This window comes from Saimiri boliviensis, chromosome 18 (assembly GCF_048565385.1).
Source record: "Saimiri boliviensis isolate mSaiBol1 chromosome 18, mSaiBol1.pri, whole genome shotgun sequence".
Taxonomy (NCBI): Eukaryota; Metazoa; Chordata; class Mammalia; order Primates; family Cebidae; genus Saimiri; species Saimiri boliviensis.
The window spans coordinates 13,564,356-13,585,517 of NC_133466.1; the positions used below are offsets into that span (position 1 = coordinate 13,564,356).

Genomic DNA, 21,162 nt, shown 5'->3' on the forward strand with positions numbered 1-21,162 from the left:
ATTACCTCAGCCAGCCTCTGACCCTTGAGACTGTACCTGTGAAATCAGCCACCAGTACCCCAAGTTTCCTGAGCTCCAGGGACAGTTAATATGCTCTGTAAAAGGTGTCTTTGAAGCCATGCCCACAGACCTGAAGGAGGAAGGTAGCATGCCACCTCCCTCCATGAAGGGATAAAACTTATTACACACTGATTATTCCTCTTCCAAGAAATCATTTCTTTTTTTTTTTTTTTTTTTTTTTTTTTGAGACGGAGTTTCGCTCTTGTTACCCAGGCTGGAGTGCAATGGCGCGATCTCGGCTCACCGCAACCTCCACCTCCTGGGTTCAGGCAATTCTCCTGCCTCAGCCTCCTGAGTAGCTGGGATTACAGGCACGCACCACCATGCCCAGCTATTTTTTTTTTTTTGTATTTTTAGTAGAGACGGGGTTTCACCATGTTGACCAAGATGGTCTCGATCTCTTGACCTTGTGATCCACCCGCCTCGGCCTCCCAAAGTGCTGGGATTACAGGCTTGAGCCACCGCGCCCGGCCAAGAAATCATTTCTTAATACCCAACCCCTCTCCTGGCCTCTCCATGTGGTATATAGGTTGCAGCTGGGTGATCAACTGGAGGCTCTCAAAGCTGGTTTCAACCCCCTCCAAGTCCTGCATGGGAAACCACACCATGACTTTGGAACACCATTGTTCTTGCCACCTACTGACTTGAGGCCTCAGCCAAAACTGAGACAAGAGTTTCATCTTAGCCTCCTGTCCTTGTCTTAACTCTTCACTTAATTGTAAGCTCCTGAAAGGCAGAAACCCTGCCATGCCCATCTTCATTGCTTTTGCCCCTCTTACCTAGTGTTTAGTGGTGCCAGCTCAAAACGCCAGTAGTCATTTTAGAGGAAGAGAACACTGGTGATAACTCAGCATCATAAAGGAAGATGAAAGAAAAAAGGTGGAAGACTTGGATTCTGCAGTGATGACTCAAAGGGGAGGCTCTAGAAGTTTCATGTTAGAAGTTATTCGGGCTTAGAAGCTATGAAAGCAGAACTCTTCCAGGTCCATTTTCCCTTGGCATTGACTCAAGAACAAGTATATAATACAAGTCATTTTATACAGGCTGACCTTAAAATGCTGAGAATGCACAAGATAGGAATAACGAGGTTTAAGGGGGGAAAAGGGCCACCCTCACTGCATCTAGGTCCTCCCAGTTATTTTCCTATGTGTTCCTGCTTCTGAAATCAGATCTATCACCAGTGCCGTCTTTGGGATATTAGGAAATGTACTGGTCCCTTTATTTTGGCCTGGTTAAAGCACGTGCTGAAGGTCTCAGGCACATAGAGAAGCAAGCATTTATTGGTAGGATGAAGAGTTCTGGGATAAGAAATTACTATTAAAAAAATGTCTAATTTACATGTATGCAACACATGCTGGGTGCTGTATAGAGCTGGATCTCATCACTTTGCAATCGGAGTGTCTCTTACATTCTAGACTCATAGGATTTTACCAATACTCATTTATTTGTCAATAATTCATTGATAATAGCTAAGAATTCTTAGTTAAGACCTCCAAACTTGTTCCCTCTACTAAATTCCTGGCCTTCATTTAAGCTGCCAGGCTCCTCTTAAAAGGTCCATGCTAGACCAGGTGCGGTGGCTCACGCCTGTAATCCCAGCACTTTGGGAGGCCTAGGCAGGCAGATTATCTGAGGTCAGGAGCTTGAGGCCAGCGTGACCAACATGGAGAAACCCTGTCTCTACTAAAAATATAAAAATTACCTAGGCATGGTGGTGCATGCCTGTAATCCCAGCTACTTGGAAGACTGAGGCAGGAAAATCACTTAAACCCAAGAGGCGGAGGTTGAGGTGAGCCGAGATCGCACCATTGCACGCCAGCCTGGGCAACAAGAGTGAAACTCCATCTCAAAAAAAAATGTCCATGGTAGAAGTGACCCAAAATCACCACCTCCTCTTCCCCACATTGTTGATATGGAATCCACCTTCTGAATACCTTCCCAATCTGCTGCCTCCTCATTATCTCCGAGACAGCTCCCAGTCAGTCTCCACCACCACTCAACAAGTGGACTTGCACAAAAGAGCTTTATCACTGGTTCACCACCTGCCAGTCCTTACTCAGCCCACCTCCAACATAGATGCCTGGCAAGGCTGAATTGTATCCCCCCAAATTCATATGTTGAAGCCCTAACGCCCAGCACCTCAGAATGTAACTGTATTTGAGGATAGAGCCTTTACAGAGGTCATAAGTTAAAATGAGGTATTTAGGGTGGGCCTTAATCCAACATGACTGGTGTCCTTACAAGAAGAAGATATTTAGACACAAACAGGAGCACACATACACAAAAGAACGCATGAGGACGCAGTGAGAAGGTGGCCATCTTCTAGCCCGGACAGAAGCCTCAGAAGGCACCAGCCCTGCTGACACCCCAGTCTCACACCTGTAACCTCCAGGACTGAGAAAATACGTTTCTGTTAAGTCACTCAGTCTGTGGTAGTTTTTAATGGTAGCCCCAGCAAACTAATACAATGCCTACCCTCTTCCCACACATAAATCGGCACACTTTCCTAGTTAAAACGTTTCCAGAGCTCTCAGGCTCCCTGTTTCCTTTGGGATCCGGTTCAAATTTCTTAATATGACATATTTAGCCTTCTTCCACCCCCAACCTGCCTCTCTGTGTCATCTCCTGCCTACCTATCCTACCCTGCCCACCATTTCTAATCCCACAACCTGATGTATCAACACTGACCTCAACACACATTGCCTGGGTCCTCTCCCTGACTTAGTACATTTGTCATTTCTGTCTTGGACTCACCCCCTCTATGTCCCCCTTGCAAGGGAGGGAGGGAAAGAAAGAGAAAAAAAAGAGAGAGAAAGAGAAGGAGAGAAAGAAAGGAGAAAGAAAAAGAAAAAAAAGAAAAGAAAGAGAAGAAAGAGAGGAAGGAAAGAAGGAAGGAAGGAGGGAGGGAGGGAGGGACGGCAGGAGGGAGGGAGGGCAGGAAGAGGCAGGCAGACAAAAGGTCACCTCCTATTGTTTTAACCAAGAACTCTTCTCCAAATCTGGGAATGCTTCCTGCACAGAGTCTCTGTCTGCTACCCAAGCTCAGGCAGGCCTGGCTGATCTGTTTCCTGACGCTGATGAGCTCTCTCAAGTTCTTAGATCCTTTCCAGGTGTACAGCATTGTCTGTACTCTATTTCCAGCCACTTCCTCCTTTCGGGGTTTCATCATTGCCTTTGACTCTTGCTAAACAGTTTGAGGGTTTTTTTTTCCCACCCTGAAAATTCCTCGTCCTTTTGTCCTCTTTGTATAAACTGATGCTTCCTATTTGTCTCCCTCATCCTAGGTCTTTGCCAACAATCAATCACCCAGTTACAGTCAGATTACAGTAATGTCTTGGAGAGACAGTGCCTCCCTTGGAAGCTGAAATGCCTGGAGCTGCTTTCCTCCATGCAAACCTAGGACTCTTCAAATTCTTCTCTGGTTATGTAACTGTCATTTCCATAGGCTTTCTCTCAAAATCTTTAATATCGATTACTTCAAGCATGCATAACTCTAATAACTTACATTCATTTAAACATGCATTAAATCGAAATAGAACTATGAGCCACCTGGGACCCGGGCATTTCATTTCAAGGTTTAGCCATTGCTTTCCTTTCCTTTATGTGCAAGCAGGTAAACCTGTTGTGTCAACAAAGAAATATTCTCACCCAAATGACTGACATTTCAATAAGCCTTTCCCAATCCAACCTCCCACTCACCATGTGAAGGCCGCTGAGCGCTGTAGAAACAGCAGGGCAAAAAGCTGAGTGTTTGCTTACTTCCTCTCTTGTCAAGGGGGACGAGAGAGGGGTGGGGGAGTGTGCCTGGATCGCTCAAGTAAAAATCAATCTGAACTGGGATTTGGAGGAGGAGCGCCTTGGAGATCCACGCCTGTTCCCTAACTACATGGTTAGCTAGTGCAGCCGCTAGCCACGTGCAGGTATTTACACTTTAATTGATTCAAATTAAATAAAACTGAAAATGTGGTTCCTCAATTACACTAATCACGTTTGAAGTATCCAAGCGCTTCAGGTGGCTGGTGGCTGGTTTAATAGGACGGTGCAGATACAGAACATTCCCATCATTGAGAAAAGTTCTAGTGCACATCTCTGATCTATAATGTAAGTAATGCTTATAAGACCGATATCTGAAATTTTTCCTTTTTTTTTTTTTTTGAGATGGAGTCTGACTCTGTCACCCTTTCATTTCAGGGTTTAGCCATTGCTTTCCTTTATGCATAAACAGGTAAACCTGTTGTATTAACAACAACAAAAAAAAATGCTTGGCCAAGGACTGAAATGTTCTCACCCATATTACTGACATTTTAGTAAGCCTTTCCCAACCCAACCTCCCACTTGCCATGTGAAGGACTGGAGTGCAGTGGTGCGATCTCAGCTCACTGCAACCTCTACCTCCCGGGTTCGAGTGATTCTCCTGCCTCAGCCTCCCAAGTAGCTGGGACTACAGGCACACACCACCACACCCAGCTAATTTTTATATTTTTACTAGAGATGGGGCTTCACCACGTTGGCCAGGCTGGTCTCAAACTCCTGACCTCAAGTGATCCACTCACTTCGGCTTCCCAAAGTGCTGAGGTTACAGACATGAGCCACTGTGCCCCGAGAAATTTCTACTTTTAAAATGAACATTGAGAAAATATAAAGTGAACTTTGCTGACTACAGTAAGAGTAAAACAATTTTTTTGAAAGGATGACTTCTAGGTGCTTTGTCAACACAAGGCAAAGAAAGGAACGAAAAACGGAGAGAAGAAAGGAAGGATAAGCAGATGGTTATCAGCGGTAAAGGGGCTCACGGAAGACGAAGGGAACCCATCATTCCTAAGGGGAAAAGAAATGAAACAATGACCCGAGGTGGACTTGTCTGAAATCCTGTTGGGAGGCAGCAGGCACTTTCTCATTTGGAAAATGTGTGCATGTGAGTCTGCAGGCACAGGGTCACAGGCCATGCTGGTCTTTGGTGAGTCAATTTAAAAGATGTAATATGAGGGAGGAGATGTTCCCTTTAAACAGCCGTACACCCCTGTTTACGCATCTTTTCCTTTTCTTAAGACCACACTGGGTCAGGTGTGCAATAATTTATGAGAGCACCGCTGTTGGGATGGGGGTAGGGGGAACACCCAGAGGCCAAAGAACTCTTGTCTAAACGTGTCAGGAGAGAAACCCCAAGAATCTGTAATTTCCAGGAATCTTTGGCATTCAGACTCCAGAGTTCATGTTAGTGACTGACACCCATGTCTCCATCTCTGTGTTTTTAAACCTTTGCTTTGCTTGGTAAGACTCCATCCCTCCCTCCACTACCAAACAGTAAATGGCTAGTGTGTATTCCACTGCCATGTTGATTTTTCAAGGCTCATGTATGGCAGTCCTGCAAGAGTAGCCTTCATTTCTGGAATCCTGCAATATTGTGAAACATCTATTTGGTTTTCTTCTTGTTTCCTGGCATATAATTCCTAAAATCCTCAGACTCTCCAAAGTGATGTCTTCTGTAGGCAAATGATTTGACTGATGGCTGGCAGCCCTTAGGTAACTTTGGGGATGAAGGCTGGTGACCAGAAAGACCGAGGCAATTAGAAGATTGGGACTTTCAGCCCCTCCCCAACCTCAGTGGAGGAGAAGGGGGTTGAAGGTTGAGTTGTTCACCAATGCCCAGTGATGTCATCAACCATGCCTGCATAATGAAACCTGCATAAAAACCCGAAAGAACTGGGTGCAGAGAGCCAGCTAATAGCCAAACACATGGAGGCTTATACATGCATGTGCCTGGAGCGTGGCGCACACCAACTCCACAGGGACAGAAGCTCTGGGCTCAGGACTGCAGACCTCTCCCTATGTATCTCTTCATCTGTTTATTTGTATCTTTTATTTTTGTGTTGTTGTTGTTGTTGTTTGAGATGGAATGTCACTCGTTATCCAGGCTGGAGTGCAGTGGCGCGATCTCGGCTCACTGCAACCTCTGCCTCCTGAGGTTTAAGCAATTCTCTTGCCTCAGCCTCCTGAGTAGCTGGGATTACAGGCACCTGCTATCATACCCAGCCAATTTTTGTGTTTTTAGTAGAGACAGGGTTTCACCATGTTGGCCAGGTTGGTCTCGAACTCCTGATATGAGGTGATCTGCCTACCTTGGCCTCCCAAAGTGCTGGGATTACAGGCATGAGCCACTGCACCTGGCCTTGTTTGTATCTTTTAAAATATCCTTTGTAATAATCTGGTAAATGTAAGAAAGTGTTTCCCTGAGGTCCATGAGCAGCTCTAGCAAATTAATCAAACCCAAGGAGGAGGTTGTAGGAACCCCAATTTATAGCTAAAGGGTCACAACCACAGGCAAAATAACCAGGGGCTTGTGAACGGCATCAGAAGAGGGGGCAGCCTTCAGGGACTGAGCCCCCAGCCCTGTGGGATCTGACGCTAGCTCCAGGTAGACCGCATCAGAATGAACTGGAGGACAGCCAGCTGGTGTCCGCTGCAGACTGATTGCCCCCCTGGAGTGTAGGGGAAACCTATACACATTTGGTCTATGTTGATTGTTGTGGAGTAAGGGAATAGAAATAACATGGTGAAACCCCATCTCTACTAAAAATACAAAAATTAGCTGGGCATGGTGGCACTGGCCTGTGGTCCCAGCTACTCAGGAGGCTGAGGCAGGAGAATCGTTTGAACCTGGGAGGTGGAGGTTGCAGTGAATTGAGATCACGCCACTGCACTCCAGCCTGGGCAAAAGAGTGAGACTCTGTCTCAAAAAAAGAAAAGAAAAACAAAAAGAAAGCACTTTGAGTTTGTTTTTACTCAGGCTTTATAAAAGCTCTTTGGAAAATCAGCTCTGCTGGACTGCCACTCCATCCAAGCTGCATGGTGGGCTGCCTGACGGGCAGCCTGATCCAGGGAAGCCCTGGAATTGGCAGGCTCCCCTGTGAGTAGGACTGAGGCGGACCTGTCTGGGTATGCGCTTTCTTTTTCGGGAGACCCCAGCCGAGGATGTAGCCGCCAAGCACAGGACGAGGTCCGTGTGTCCCTGGTCAGCAACAATGGCTGGGGAGCTGCTTATAGTAGCCAACAGATTGGCAGCAGGTCAGAGACTGATTACTGCTAGCAGCGAAATCAGCCTGTCATTCCCTCCGCCTCTCACTCTCATGGACGCATCATATGGACGCCATTCCATTCCTCCACACACAAGCACCTACACACAGATGCACATACACCCTCTCCAGACATGTACATAAAACACACACCCCCAAACTCGTATGCATACATAGATACACGTATACGCCCACTCCACACACACACACACACACACAACACGTATCCACACATACATGCTTTTGAGAGTTCAGCCATCACCATGGTCATTTTGCCTGGCTAAGCTTGAAGCTGCCTGTGAAGAGGAAGCAAGCTCCAGGATGGGACCCATCTCACCCCTCCAGCTCCTGCGGCAGCAGCTCTGGACAGGGAGGAAGCCACCTGTGCTGAAGTCCTTCCATCTTCTGCGTCCCCTCTGCCCCCCTGCAAGGACACTGGACTTAGCCTGAGCTCAGGCAAGAGCTGGCTGTCGTCCTGGGTCTGTGGTCATTCTGTGACATTAGCATATCTCTCATAATAAGATTTACGATGTAATATTGTATGGTCTATGATATCACATATATGGCATATAAAAGATTGTGTGTGTGTGTGTGTGTGTGTGTGTGTGTGTAGAAACCATGTCTATGAACAGGCCAACAAGAGAAGAGGCAGAGAGGAGGAATGCAACCCATTCTAACAGGAATGCAACAGCATACAGTTTGGAAATTGACCCAGCAGCAGACCAATAACTCAGCCCAGGCCCGGGGCTGGTTTGCAATCACATTCACTCAGGTGTTGGGCACTGTGACCACTTCAGTACCAGTGAGAGGTTCATGCAGAAATCTGCAGGAATCCAGCTATTTCCATGAAATTGGGAAGAAACAAGAGCTGAAGAGACTGCAGCAATGTGGTATTTTTTAAGATGTTGCTAACCGGCTAATAATATCTGGGTTTTGGGGCGTGCTGCACACACTCGAAGGCTCTGCCAACACAAGCTAATTAACCTGTACTCAGAGGTGGGTGTGCGTATGAACTGTTACCACTTCAGCTTGCAGAACCACTTAGCTCTGTCACACATCTTGTAGCAACATGCCAAGAGATCGCTAAAAACACACCGGGTTTTTAATACCTGGATTTAAGCAAATAGTGCTGGGAATCTCTGAGGCTGCTCATGCATTCAAATGAGAATTCTCCCTCTTCCCTCCTAGCTCCCGCTGCTGTACATTCTTCTAGACTTCAACGCCCACTCAGATGTCTCCCTCCTCCACAGAGCCTTCCCCAGCCGTGCTTGCACACAAATTGATCCTTCTCCATGGTGACCAACCATCGTGTTTGCCTGGGACCACCTCAGTTTAATACTGAAAGCCTTGTGTGGCAGTCAACCCTTTAGTCCTGGGCAACCTGGGACTACAAGATTCTCACCATTCTAAAGAATACATTGCATATGATTTTGCTACTAACAATACTGTCTGCTATCTAGTAACATAACCTAGTAATTTGTACTGAGTTTGTCTCAAGATTATAAACTCCTCAAGAATAGGGTCCTTTCTTCATCTCCTTGCAATCTCTAATTTGGGCACAAAGAATTACATATTGACTTCATTTCTTTTTATTTCTATTTATTTATTTATTTATTGAGACAGTCTTGCTCTGTCACCCAGGCTGGAGTGCAGTGGCATAATCTCGGCTCACTGCAACCTCCACCTCCCCGGTTCAATCTATTCTTCTGCCTCGTCCTTCCAAGTAGCTGGGATTTACAGGTGTGTACCACTATGCCTAGCTAATTTTTGTTTTTGTTTTTGTTTTTTTTTTTAGACAAAGTCTCACTCTATCACCACCCAGGCTGGAGCTTGGTGGCACGATCTTGGCTCACTGCAACCTCTGCCTCCGGGTTCAAGCAATTCTCCTGCCTCGGCCTCCCAAGTAGCTGGGATTACAGGTGCCTGCCACCATACCCATATAATTTTTGTATTTTTAGTAGAGATGGGGTTTCGCCATGCTGGCCAGGCTGGTCTGGAACTCCTGACCTCAGGTGATCTACCAGTCTCGGCCTTCCAAAGTGCTAGGATTATGGGCGTGAGCCATCGCACCTGGCCGTGACTTTTTTTTTTTTTTTTTTTTGAGATGGAGTCTCATCCTGTCACCCAGGCTGAAGTGTAGAGACACAATCTCGACTCACAGCAACGTCCACCTCCTTGGTTCAAGTGATTCTCCTGCCTCAGCCTCCCAAGTGGCTGGGACTACAGGCATGCACTACCACGCCTTATTTATTTATTTATTTATTTATTTATTTATTTATTTATTTGATTTTTTAGTAGAAACAGGATTTCACCAGATTGGCCAGGTTGGTCTCCAACTCCTGACCTTGGGATCCGCCCACCTCGGCCTCTCAAACTGCTGGGCTTACAGGTGCGGCCTCTCAAAGTGCTGGGATTACAGGTGCCCGGCTGACTTTCTTTCTTTTAATACCAGGTCTCTGCTATAACACAAGTCAAAATAAGACCCCTAATAGGTTTTTCTCTCTGTAGATAGTACAGGCCAGGCGTCCCCAAACTTTTTACACAGGGGGCCAGTTCACTGTCCCTCAGACCGTTGGAGGGCCGCCACATACTGTGCTCCTCTCACTGACCACCAATGAAAGAGGTGTCCCTTCCTGAAGTGCGGTGGGGGGGCCAGATAAATGGCCTCAGGGTGCCACATGCGGCCTGCAGGCCGTAGTTTGGGGACGCCTGGTATAGGCCCTTCCCACTGAATGGTACTTTGAGCCTTAATCCTCCAGGTTGTAGGTCCAGACCAAGGACTCAGGGAGTTTGCCCTGATTGGCAGAAGAGCCCTCATTAGCCAGCTCTCCTGAGCTGATCTCTAGGGAGTTTGTTCTGGGCCAACCCCTAGAACTTCCAGTTCAGGGCTGCAGCTCCCTGGTGATTCTCATTCAAATGGTCCTTGAAAAATAAGAGTAAGACCAGCACAGCGGTACATGCTGGTAATCCCAGCACTTTGAGAGGCCAAGGTGAGAAGATCCCTTGAGGCCAGGAGTTCAAAACCAACTGAGGCAACATAGTGAAACCCCATCTTCATAAAAAAATTTTTTTTTAATTAGCCAGGGTGTGGTGGCACAAACCTGTAGTCCCAGCTATTCAGCAGGCTGAGGCAGGAGGATCACTTGAACCCAGGAGGTGGAGGCTACAGTAAGCTGTGATCACACAACTGCACTCCAGCCTGGGCAAAAGAGCAATACCTCGTCTCAGAAGTAAGCAGAAAAAGAGAAAAGAAAAATAGAGTAGAAACTCTTTCTTCCAGCTCTGTTGGGACTAGTTGTCAACTGTCAATCGAAAAAGCCACTTACAGTGAAAATTCATTTTTAAAAAGAAAAAAAGATAAATATTTAAACTTAAACATTTCATTTTAATTTAAAACATGTAAAAAAAATTTTTTTTGATATAAGTCCAAGGCCTTCCTTTGAATTTGCGCATTGGCTTTCTTCGTTGTTTTTCTTGTATAAATCATGCCTGTATATTTCTACTTATGATTTCTTTAAAATAGAACAAGAATTTAAAGACACTTGTGAAGTATTCTGAGAATGGAATCCTTCCAGAGCCTTGCAATATTTTTCTCAATCTTTTTACAGTTGTCTCAACCACATCAAATTAAGCAAAAATTTTAAGCAACTTACATTTGTTGGATCTTACCAAAGCATTCGACTGAAACCTTGGTGAAGTAGATGATGTCTTTTTGCATAGAATGTAAGTTACATGAAAAAAGGGATCTTTGTTTTCTTGTTTACTGGTTTATTCCATGCATGAGGAACACTGCCTTCCATATTATAGATGTTTCATTTGTTGAATAAAGTGGTTTACTTAATATGTAATTAAATTAATTAGTTACAACAATAAGTACAAATGCCAGAAAGAGGTTTGGGAGCTAATGAAACTGACTCTTGGTACACACAGCAGGTAAACCAGCAGGTGGGTGCACGCTGCGTGAAAGAGTCATTGACTAGCTATGAGTGTTCAACTTGCTGTGAGCGTTAGTTAGTGTGTGTTCTTGGGAGGGCATGAAGTGTTCATTCATTTGGGGAGTCAGTTAAATGGAGGTTTGTTATGAGACATTCCTCTCTCCTGATCAGATAAGAAGCCCAGGTCAAAGGAGAATGGAGGCAAGAGCCAGTGGAATGAGTCAGAGAGTACTTCTCTCACTTCGGTTCAGAAGGTGCCCTGTTTTGGATTCCAGAGCCAGAGAAGAAAGAACAGGGCAAGCAGATTCTCTGTAAACCCCAAGTTACCAACCCGTCTTCCTGAATTGCCGAGAAGCTCTTCTCCCAAAGAAATCATTAGAGATCTTTCAACCTGTTCTAAGCTAGGGGCCTCTGTGGTTCCCAACAGAAGTTATGCATCCTGCCATCATTTTAAGAGAAAAAACCCCATCCATTTCTTGGTGTTATTTATTCACGTCCTTCTTTGCCAAGAATGCACTTGAATAAATTCATCTGAGACCACACCTGGAACGATGAGACCACACTCTGTCAGTGAGTCAGACCGTCGTCTCACTGCAGACTCTGGCACTACGCCAGCAATGTGAACCCTTCTGTAAACCTTGGGGGATAATACTTCATAGGGTTGTTGTGAAAACTCAGTGATATAACACGCATGAAGCACTGAGAACAGTGTCTATCCATAAGTTGGTCAACACATCATCATTGTTGTATTTGCATCTGTGTCCTGCTGCGTCACCAGAACCTCATGAGCGTCACAAACAAGCCAACAACAACAAAAAAGTTTTGTTAACTGAATTTCTGCTTCTGCCACAAAAGACTTAAGTGTTCAGGGCCCTGATCCATTGCAAATAATTAGCCTTTCCTTCCTCGAATGAGTTTGGTTTGGGGGAGAATCAAAATTCATGATAGAGGTAAGTAGTGAATCCTGTCACTCTTAGGCAGGTTTGAAAAGCCTGGAGACGGCTGGGCGCAGTGGCTCATACCTGTAATCCCAGCACTTTGGGAGGCCAAGGTGGGCAGATCACTTGAGGACAGGAGTTCTAGAGCAACCTGGCCAACATGGTGAAATGCCATCTCTACTGAAACACAAAAATTAGCCAGCCCATAGTGGCACATGCCTGTAATCTCAGCTACTCAGGAGGCTGAGGCATGAGAATCACTTGAACCCAGGAAGTAGAGGTTGCAGTGAACCAAGATCACGCCACTGCACTCCAGCCTGTATGACAGAATGAGATACTATCTCAAAAAGAAAAAAAAGGTAAAGAAAAGCCTGCAGAAGAGGCAAGGAGTGGCAAGGGTCACTTCATTTTCTAACAGTGTCATTCTTAGATTCCAGCTAACTACAAATGTAATATTACATTCACTGGATAAAACCTTACCTAGCCATTAAAACTGATTGCATGACGATTGTTATTAATAATAAAAAAGGATTGCAATATTAATTGAAGATTTACAAAACAACCATTCATTTAGGCATTCATTTATTAATATTAAATCAGTAGCAAATAAAACAGATGACGTGTGAAAGAAATGCATCTAAATTTTAATAGATTTTTAATTTCTGAGTTATTGAATTATGTTTTATTTTAATGTTCTTTAAATTTTTTTGTACTTTTTTCAAAAAGGGCAGGAGGAAACATTTATTAGAGATATTTTAACTGCCCAATGTCTGAATCCCTTCTTATAATTGGAGAAAATCCCTTTTCCTTTTTTTTTTTTTTTTTTTGCTCAAGCTGGAGTGCAGTGGTATCATCTCAGCTCACTGCAACGTCCACCTCGCAGGATCAAGTGATTCTCCTGCCTCAGCCTCCCGAGTAGCTGGGACTATAGATGCGTACCACCATGTCTAGCTAATTTTTTGTATTTTTAGTAGAGACAGGGTTTCACTGTGTTAGCCAGGATGGTCTCCATCTCCTGACCTCATGATCCGCCCCCACAACCTCGCAAAGTGCTGGGATTACAGGCGTGAGCCACTGCGCCCAGCCCAGAGAAAATTTGTTTTTATAAAGCTTGTCTACCCACACACTACAGAGGCTAAAAACACCAGATATTTTCTTTCCCAGCTACCCTCACAGTCAGGCATAGGCATGCAATCCTAGGTTGCTCGGGCCTCATATAATCATAACGCACTTTGCTTTAAGACCAAGTGATACAGGCAAGTGGGGATGACAGTGAATCCTTGCTGGTGGTGCAAACTATTGTAGTGAGACTGGATCCTGGGCCAGGCACGGTGGCTAACGCCTGTAATCCAAGCACTCTGGGAGGCCAAAGCGGGTAGATCGCCTGAGACAGGAGTTTGAGACCAGCCTGACCAATATGGTGAAATTCCGTCTCTACTAAAAATACAAAACAATTAGCTGGGCATGGTGGCGGGGACCAGAAATTAATCACAGCTACTCAGGAGGCTGAGGCAGGAGAATTGCTTAAACCTGGGAGGTGGAGGTTGTCTCTACTAAAAATACAGAAATTAGCTGGGTATAGTAGTCGTAGCTGCTTGGGAGACTGAAACAGGAGAATCGCTTAAATCTGGGAGGTGGAGGTTGTCTCTACTAAAAATACAGAAATTAGCTGGGTATAGTAGTCGTAGCTGCTTGGGAGACTGAAACAGGAGAATTGCTTGAACCTGGGAGGTGGAGGTTGCAGTGAGCAGGGATCACACCATTGCACTCCAACCTGGGCAGCAGAGAGACTCTGTGTGGAAAAAAAAAAAAAAAAGACTGGCTCCCAGCCCAGCAGTTCAACAATGTTGGCGGCATCGTTGAATGCCAAGCGTCCACATGATCTGGATTGCTCCTGTTGAAGTGGTCAGTTTTTCTGCCCTAGCAAAAGTCTGGTGTGAGCCACAGAGCTCCATCAGCGGTGGCAGAGGGATAGTCAGGCGGGTGCTTGAGCAGACTGCGATGACACAAGTTGCTCCATGAGCAGCAGCCTCACCCCTGCTACTCTGCCGTCCTCTCCACTCACACCTACAGCCTCATGGGGCGTTCTCTATGTCAGCTCAAAGCCAAGCATGGCCTCAGATGGATCTGCTTCATCTGCTGGCTCCAACCAGAAGTAAACAACTGGCTCTATATCCCCACTCTCGAATGGCCCTAAAGGCTGTGGGTAAAGGGAACTCCTCCCAGAGGATGGAAGCTTGAGTGGAACACTGTGTTGGCCACTCTTGCTGGACAGTGAGAGAACTTGAGATAAAAAGCATCATCAGATTCTTGGGCTGCAGGTTGTGGCTGATGTTTGGATAGCTGGTCATGAACGTGGAAGGAACAAGATTGGAGAATTAGCCACAGGGGGGTTTGACGAGGTATGTGGATGGGCATCTAGAAAAGTTTCCCAAAAGTGTACTCTCTCCCGAAGACCCTTACTTCACAGTGGGAAACGTAATGAATAAGTCAGTGAACAAAATTATCAGCCTTGTAGATATCAGTCAACCTCCTTCCCAGCCACCCCACTGACTGTTTGATGGAATCATATGCAAAGTGGCCATGGAGGTAGAAATGGAACCACTTGATGGACTCAGAGACACAGATTTGCCTTCCCCATGACTAATTTGGCAACTCCCAGTGCTGAGGCCCAACCTGCGAGCACCATGAACCCTCCCTTATCCTGCAAACAATTGTGTCTTTCTTAGACGGATCATCCTAGCTGCCAGCCAGAGTGAAAAACAGAATGTCTCCAAGCTGAGGTCAACAGAGTTAAGGTAAAATGACTGGCTGCCCTCAGCGTTGGCACAAAGTAGTTTTCTTTCTTTGTGTCTACACTCAGCGTATTTTCTTAGACCCACCAGAATGCGAAAGTAATTAAGTCCCCTCTTTGCAAACATTTGTGGAAAGCCTGCAGCCTGCTTTCTTCCAGCCAGCCAGCTGCCTAATGAAGCGTTTCCTCCTTAGCTGCTTCAGTCTTCCCTCGTTTCACCATTTTAGCTGATCTCCTGTAAACCTCTTCCAAGTTACCTGCATCTTCTTGATACCACAGCACTCCAGATTGAATGCCAGGCAGATTCATGTTGAGCCTCACCTCCTCAACCCATTATGTGCCTCCGGCAGCAAAGGCAACTAAACCATGTAAGGATCTTATCTAATTATTGTGATTGTTTTTCAGACACATGCACACACGACAGATATACTTTGTTACCTCAGAGAATTAAAGCCTTCTGAAGGTCAAAAACCACATCTCTCTTGGTTAGAAAAGGCAGGGAAATAGTCTTGTGACATTGAAGAGTCTAACCATAGGAAGAGCGGTGGATGGCGTTTTGAGGGTGTTGGTAGGTGGCCTAGCTATAACTCCACAAGCTGGGAGACCTTGGGTAAGTCATTTCACCAGCTGGGCTCTCCATTTCGTGGTGAATACAAATGAATGGGTTAAATTGCGGCGAAAGAGCTTCCTGTCATTGCTATTTGTGAAAAGATAAATGCTGTTTCAAGCTAACATTTAAACCAGTGGATCACAATGAGAGTGAGACTGACTCAGAATCCCCTGGGGTGCATTTGCAGACTACACCGGCTTCTCCAGGCCTGGGCCCACTGCCCCTCCAAGGCCTTTCAACATTTGGAGAAAGGGGAAAGAGGCATTTCTGCTTTATGAAAGTAGATTATGGTGGTAACTGTGGTGGGCAGAACAATGTCACCCTCCTAATCACCAGAATCTGTGAATATGTTGGGTTATGTGGACATGAAGGCTGCAGGTGGAATTAAGGTTGCTAATCAGTCGACCTTAAGAGAAAGAGATTCTACTGCGTTGTTCAGGCAGCCCCAGTGTAATCACAAGGCTCCTAAAAGCAGGAGAGAGAGACAGAGGAGCAGGTCAGAGGACTCAAGATGAGAAAGGTTTCACTTGCTGGCTTTGGAGATGGAGAAGGTGCCACAGGCAAGGTGCCGGTTCTCCTCTAGCACCTCCAGAAAGAATGCAGCCCTACTCACATCTTGATTTTAGCCCAGTGAGGCTGATTTCAGCTTCTGACCTCCAGAACTCTTAAGATAATAAATGTGTGTTGGTTCAAGCCACTAAATGCATGGTAATTTTGTCACAGTGGGAAGAGGAAACAAAAACAGTGACCTCTAGGGGCAATGTACCTATACACTGACTCACATATAGCACACACAAACACGTACACATGTGTATCTCACATACTATGCAGTCACACTCACATACACGCATATTCCCATCCACCCACATGCTCACACAGTCACGCACACATGCTTACACACGTAGTCACATGTATGTCAAAACGAATCCACTCCACTGCTCCGGATTTTATGGAATAATACCCATAGACTTTCCCCAAGAAAAGACTGACTTTCTACTAAGTGAACTAAGAAATAAGTTGCAATGAAAGAAGCTATGGAATGGGGAGGGGTCTCTGCCACCCCAGCTTCTGCCAGGCTCACCTCTGCCTCCCTGTGCCGGCCCCCGTCCTGTGACAACTCTAGGCAGCCCCTTCCCTCAGCTCATACAGACCTGTCCTTTCCCACAGAAGAACCTCTCCTGCCTCCCACAGCCCTTAACCCCCTCCCTCCATTGGTTTGAGAGGAGCTCCTGGCTTTCTGTACCACTCTATGCAGCCAACTCTTAGACCAGCTCTTAGCTCCCACTCCCTGATCTTTCCTTTTAATCCATGTTTCTCCTTTTCTCCAAAACGCATTTGATATGCTTTTCATGATACCAAGATCTGATTTTGCGGGGCATGGTGGATCACGCCTGCAATCCCAGCACTTTTGGAGGTCCAGGTTGAGGTCAGGCATTTGAAACCAGGCTGACCAACACAGTGAAACCTCGTCTCTACAAAAAATTTAAAAATTAGCTAGGCATAGTGGTGCATCCCTATAATCCCAGCTACTCAAGAGGCTGAGGCAGGAGAATCACTTGAATCTGGGATGTGGAGGTTGCAATGAGCCAAGATCATGCCACTGCACATCAGCCAGGGCAAAATAGTGAGACTTCTTCTGAAAAAAAAAAAAAATCTGATTTTGTTTTCTTTACTTCAACTCCCCCTCAATATTTAGGGCACACATTTGTACTGCAGTTGATGGGGCTGGTTACGGTTGGTGGCAGGGTGACCTGACAGGAAAAGTTCCATAGGCAATTAAGAGGCCTGAGGGCCCGTCCTGGCCTTCCCATTACTCTGCGGTAACTTAATTACAAAATGTATCACCCTTCACAAAATAAGTTAGACTGCTTATCTCTAAATCCCACATGAAATGTTTCCTTATTATTAGTGTATTTGTGTTCAGCAGGAGTGTTCTGTGTTTCCAGGAAATTAAAATCTCCTTTAGGCCATGAGTTAAGCTTCTATTTATTTTTAGTTCGCCCCCACATCTAGTAAAATGTGCCATACCCTGTGGGTGTCCAGTAAACGTGGATTGACTGACTGCTGACCTCAAATTAAGAAGGCGTGACTCTTCCTTCTGCTGCTGAGATGTGAATACAAAAAGGAAAATAATACTCATACTTTTTTAAAAAGAAGCATGACTCAGTTCAAATACTGCAAGCCATGAATCTGCTGGGGAAGGAAGACCACTTTGTAGGTATGCATTTGAGTCTTCTTCATATCAACAGAGACATTTTGAGTATCTATGTTCAAATGTATAAAATAGCTCTTATTAAGCTATAAAACAGGGGTCCTCAACCACAGGGTCACAGACCAGTACCAGTCTGAGACCTGCTAGGAACTGGGCTGCACAGCAGAAGAGCAGAGGGAGAGTTAGAAAAGCTTCATCTGTATTTACAGCCGCTCCCCATTAATACCTGATCTCCACCTACTGTCAGATCAGCGGTAGCATTAGATTCTCACAGGAGCACAAACCCTATCGTGAACTGCACATGCGAGGGAATCTAGATTGCCACTCCTTATGAAAATCTAATGCCTGATGATCTGTCACTGTCTCCCATCACCCCAGATGGGACCATCCAGTTGCAGGTAAACAAGCTCAGGGTTCCCACTGATTCTACATTATGGTGAGTTATATAATTATTTCATGATATGAAGAAATAGAGTGCATAATAAATGGAATGTTCTGGAATCATCCTGGAACCACTCCCTACCCCCAGTCTGAGGAAAACTTATCTTCCATGAAATAAGTCCCTGGTGCCAAAAAGGTTTGGAACTGCTGCTATAAAATAATTATTAGTATGATCATGTCATGATAATATTTATTAACAGAGGTGTTTCCTGTGAAAACTACAAGACTTCCTTATTTTTTTTTATTTTGAGACGAAGTCTAGCTGTGTTGCCAGGCTGGAGTGCAGTGGTGCGATCTCGGCTCACTGCACTTCCACCTCACCTTCCAGGTTCAAGTGATTCTCCTGCCTCAGCCTCCCAAGTAGCTGGGACTACAGGTGTGGACCATCATGCCCAAGTAATTTTTTGTATTTTTGGGTTTTCAAAAATGGGGTTTCACCATGTTGGCCAGGATGGTCTTGATCTCTTGACCTTGTGATCCGCCTACCTCGGCCTCCCAAAGTGCTGGAATTACAGGTGTGAACCACACCTGGACAAACCTTCCTTATTTTATTTAGAAGGCAAAAGTAGGGGCAGAATTGAATCCTCCCTAAAATTCATATGTATAGGTCCCAATCCCGAGTACCTCAGAAGGTAACTGGACTTGGAGGTGGGTTCTTAAACAGGTCATTAAGTTAAATAATCAGGTCATCCGGGTGGGACCTAATTCAATGTTACAATTGTCATTTTAGGAGCAGATCAGAACACGCACGAGGAAGGTGGTGTCGACACGTGAAGAAGGCAGCCATCTACAGGTCAAACAGAGAAGCCTCAGAAGAAACCCACCAAGCTTACACCTTGAGCTCCAACTTTCAGCCTGTGGAATCATAAGAAAATGACCTTTTGTTGGTTAAGCTGCCCAGTCTCTGGTACTTTTTGACAGACATCCTAGCAAATGAATACAGCAAACATATAGACTGGATCACCTGAGGTCAGGAGTTCCAGACCAGCCTAGCCAACATGGTGAAACCCCATCTCTACTAAAAAAATACAAAAATTAGCTGGGCGTGGTGGCAGGCACCTGTAACCCCAGCTCCTCAGGAGGCTGAGGCAGGAGAATGGCTTGAACCCAGGAGGCGGAGGTTGCAGTGAGCTGAAATCGCACCATTGCACTCCAGCCTGGGTGACAGAGCGAGACTCCATCTCAAAAATAAATAAATTTAACTAATTCACTTCATCAGTGATCTATTGCTCAACAGCTAAATTTTTCTTCCTGTTTCTTCACTGGTAATGCAAACTATTTATTCATCTTTGCACATTTTCCCAATATTTTTTCAGAGTAAATACTTAGGAGGTTGCTGTGTCAAAAAAGAATGCTGTTTCCAGATTTTTTATACCTTAAGGGATGACTTGTTTTTTGATACCCTTAAGGGTTCAGTGGTGCAATCATGGCTCACTGTAACCTTGAACTCCTGGACTCAAGCAGTCCCCTGCCTTAGTCTCCCTCCTGCCTCAGCCTCCAAAGTAGCTGGGACTACAGGTGTGTGCCACCATCTTCAGCAAATTGTTTTTTTTTTTTTTTTTTTTTTAATTTTAGAGATGGGAGGTCGGGCCTGGTGGCTGAGGCAGGCAGATCATAAGGTCAGGAATTCAAGACCAGCCTAACCAACATGGTGAAACCCCATCTCTACTAAAAATACAAAAATTACTCATGCCTATAATCCCAGCTACTCAGGAGGCTGAAGCAGGAGAATCGCTTGAACTTGGGAGGTGGAGGTTGCAGTGAGCCAAGATCGCGCCACTGCACTCCAACCTGGGTGACAGAGCAATACTCTGTCTCAAAAACAAATTTTGGAGATGGGGTCTTGATGTTTTCCAGGCTAGTCTTGAACTCCTGGCTTCTAGAGGTCCCCCTACATCAGCCTACCACAGTGCTGAGATTACAGGCATGAACTACCACACTCGGCCAAAAGATGCCATTTCTAAATCTCTTCTTACAGGTCATAACTTAAAAGTGATTTGAAGACCCAAAATTCTTAGAGAATGATAGAAATGAAGGGCCATTGGTTCCTTGGATCCAACATGTATCAGTGAATCTTACATGGCACATGAACGAGAGCAATGCCTCTTCTAAATGATGTGTCTCCCCGAAATCTGCGCTTTTGGCATTTCTTGGATCTGGAAAGAGTGGAAGTGGGTCAGCCTAAGTCAGTTACCACTATTTTAAAAAAAAAAAAAAAAAAAAAAAAAAAACTGAGGCCGGGCACAATAATCCCAGCAATTTGAGAGGCCGAGGCCAGCAGATCACTTGAGGTCAGGAATTCAAGACCAGCCTGGCCAACATGGTGAAACCCCCAACTCTACTAAACATACAAAAAAATTAGCCAGGCATGGTGGCGCATGCCTGTAATTCCAGCTACTCAGGAGGCTGAGACATGAGAATTAATGGAACCTGGGAGGTATAGGTTGCAGTGAGCTTGGATTGCGCCACTACACTCCACCCTGAGTGACAGAGCAAGACTCTGTCTCAAAAAAAAAAAAAAAAAAAAACTAAAACACTAAACACACACACTCACTCATGCACATCCACCCAGCTTAGCATTTTACACGAGGCCAGCATAGAATGTCTGTACCCCCTTCTTCAACAGAGATAAGAAAAGCTACTGTTTGTCTCTATCTAGTGGACTCTCTTTATTCCTTCTTTTTTTCCCTTCAGACAGAGTTTCGCTCTTGTTGCCCAGGCTGGAGTGCAGTGGCGTGATCTCAACTCACCGAAACCTCTGTCTACCAGGTTCAAGCGATTCTCCTGCCTCAGCCTCCTGAGTAGCTGGGATTACAGGCACCTGCCACCACACCTGGCTAATTTTTTTGTATTTTTAGTAGAGATGGGGTTTCACCATGTTGGCCAGGCTGGTCTCGAACTCCTGACCTCAGGTGATCCACCTGCCTCGGCCTCCCAAACTGCTGGGATTATAGGCGGGAGCCACCACACGCGGCCTAGTGGACTCTCTAGACCAAATATTGGAACCACCTATTTTATTGTCCTGAAATAGAATCCGTAAATAGCATGACCACCACACATCCCTGTAAATCCCCAAGCCTGACCAAAATAAAAGATGTC

The 21,162-nt window shown here is 45.4% G+C and overlaps 2 protein-coding genes across 2 annotated transcripts in view; one reads left to right on the top strand and one right to left on the bottom strand.

The window, feature by feature from the left end:
* The window catches only part of HUNK (hormonally up-regulated Neu-associated kinase), a 254,317-nt gene that overhangs the window by 196,795 nt on the left and 36,360 nt on the right, over nucleotides 1–21,162 (bottom strand). The gene's annotated exons all lie outside the window — the stretch shown is intronic.
* Nucleotides 20,163–21,162, top strand: part of LOC101053525 (L-lactate dehydrogenase B chain-like) — a 32,190-nt gene continuing 31,190 nt past the window's right edge. The window contains 1 exon segment of the mRNA XM_039480598.2: nucleotides 20,163–20,234. Within this exon segment, the coding sequence (XP_039336532.2) occupies nucleotides 20,163–20,234 (72 nt within the window).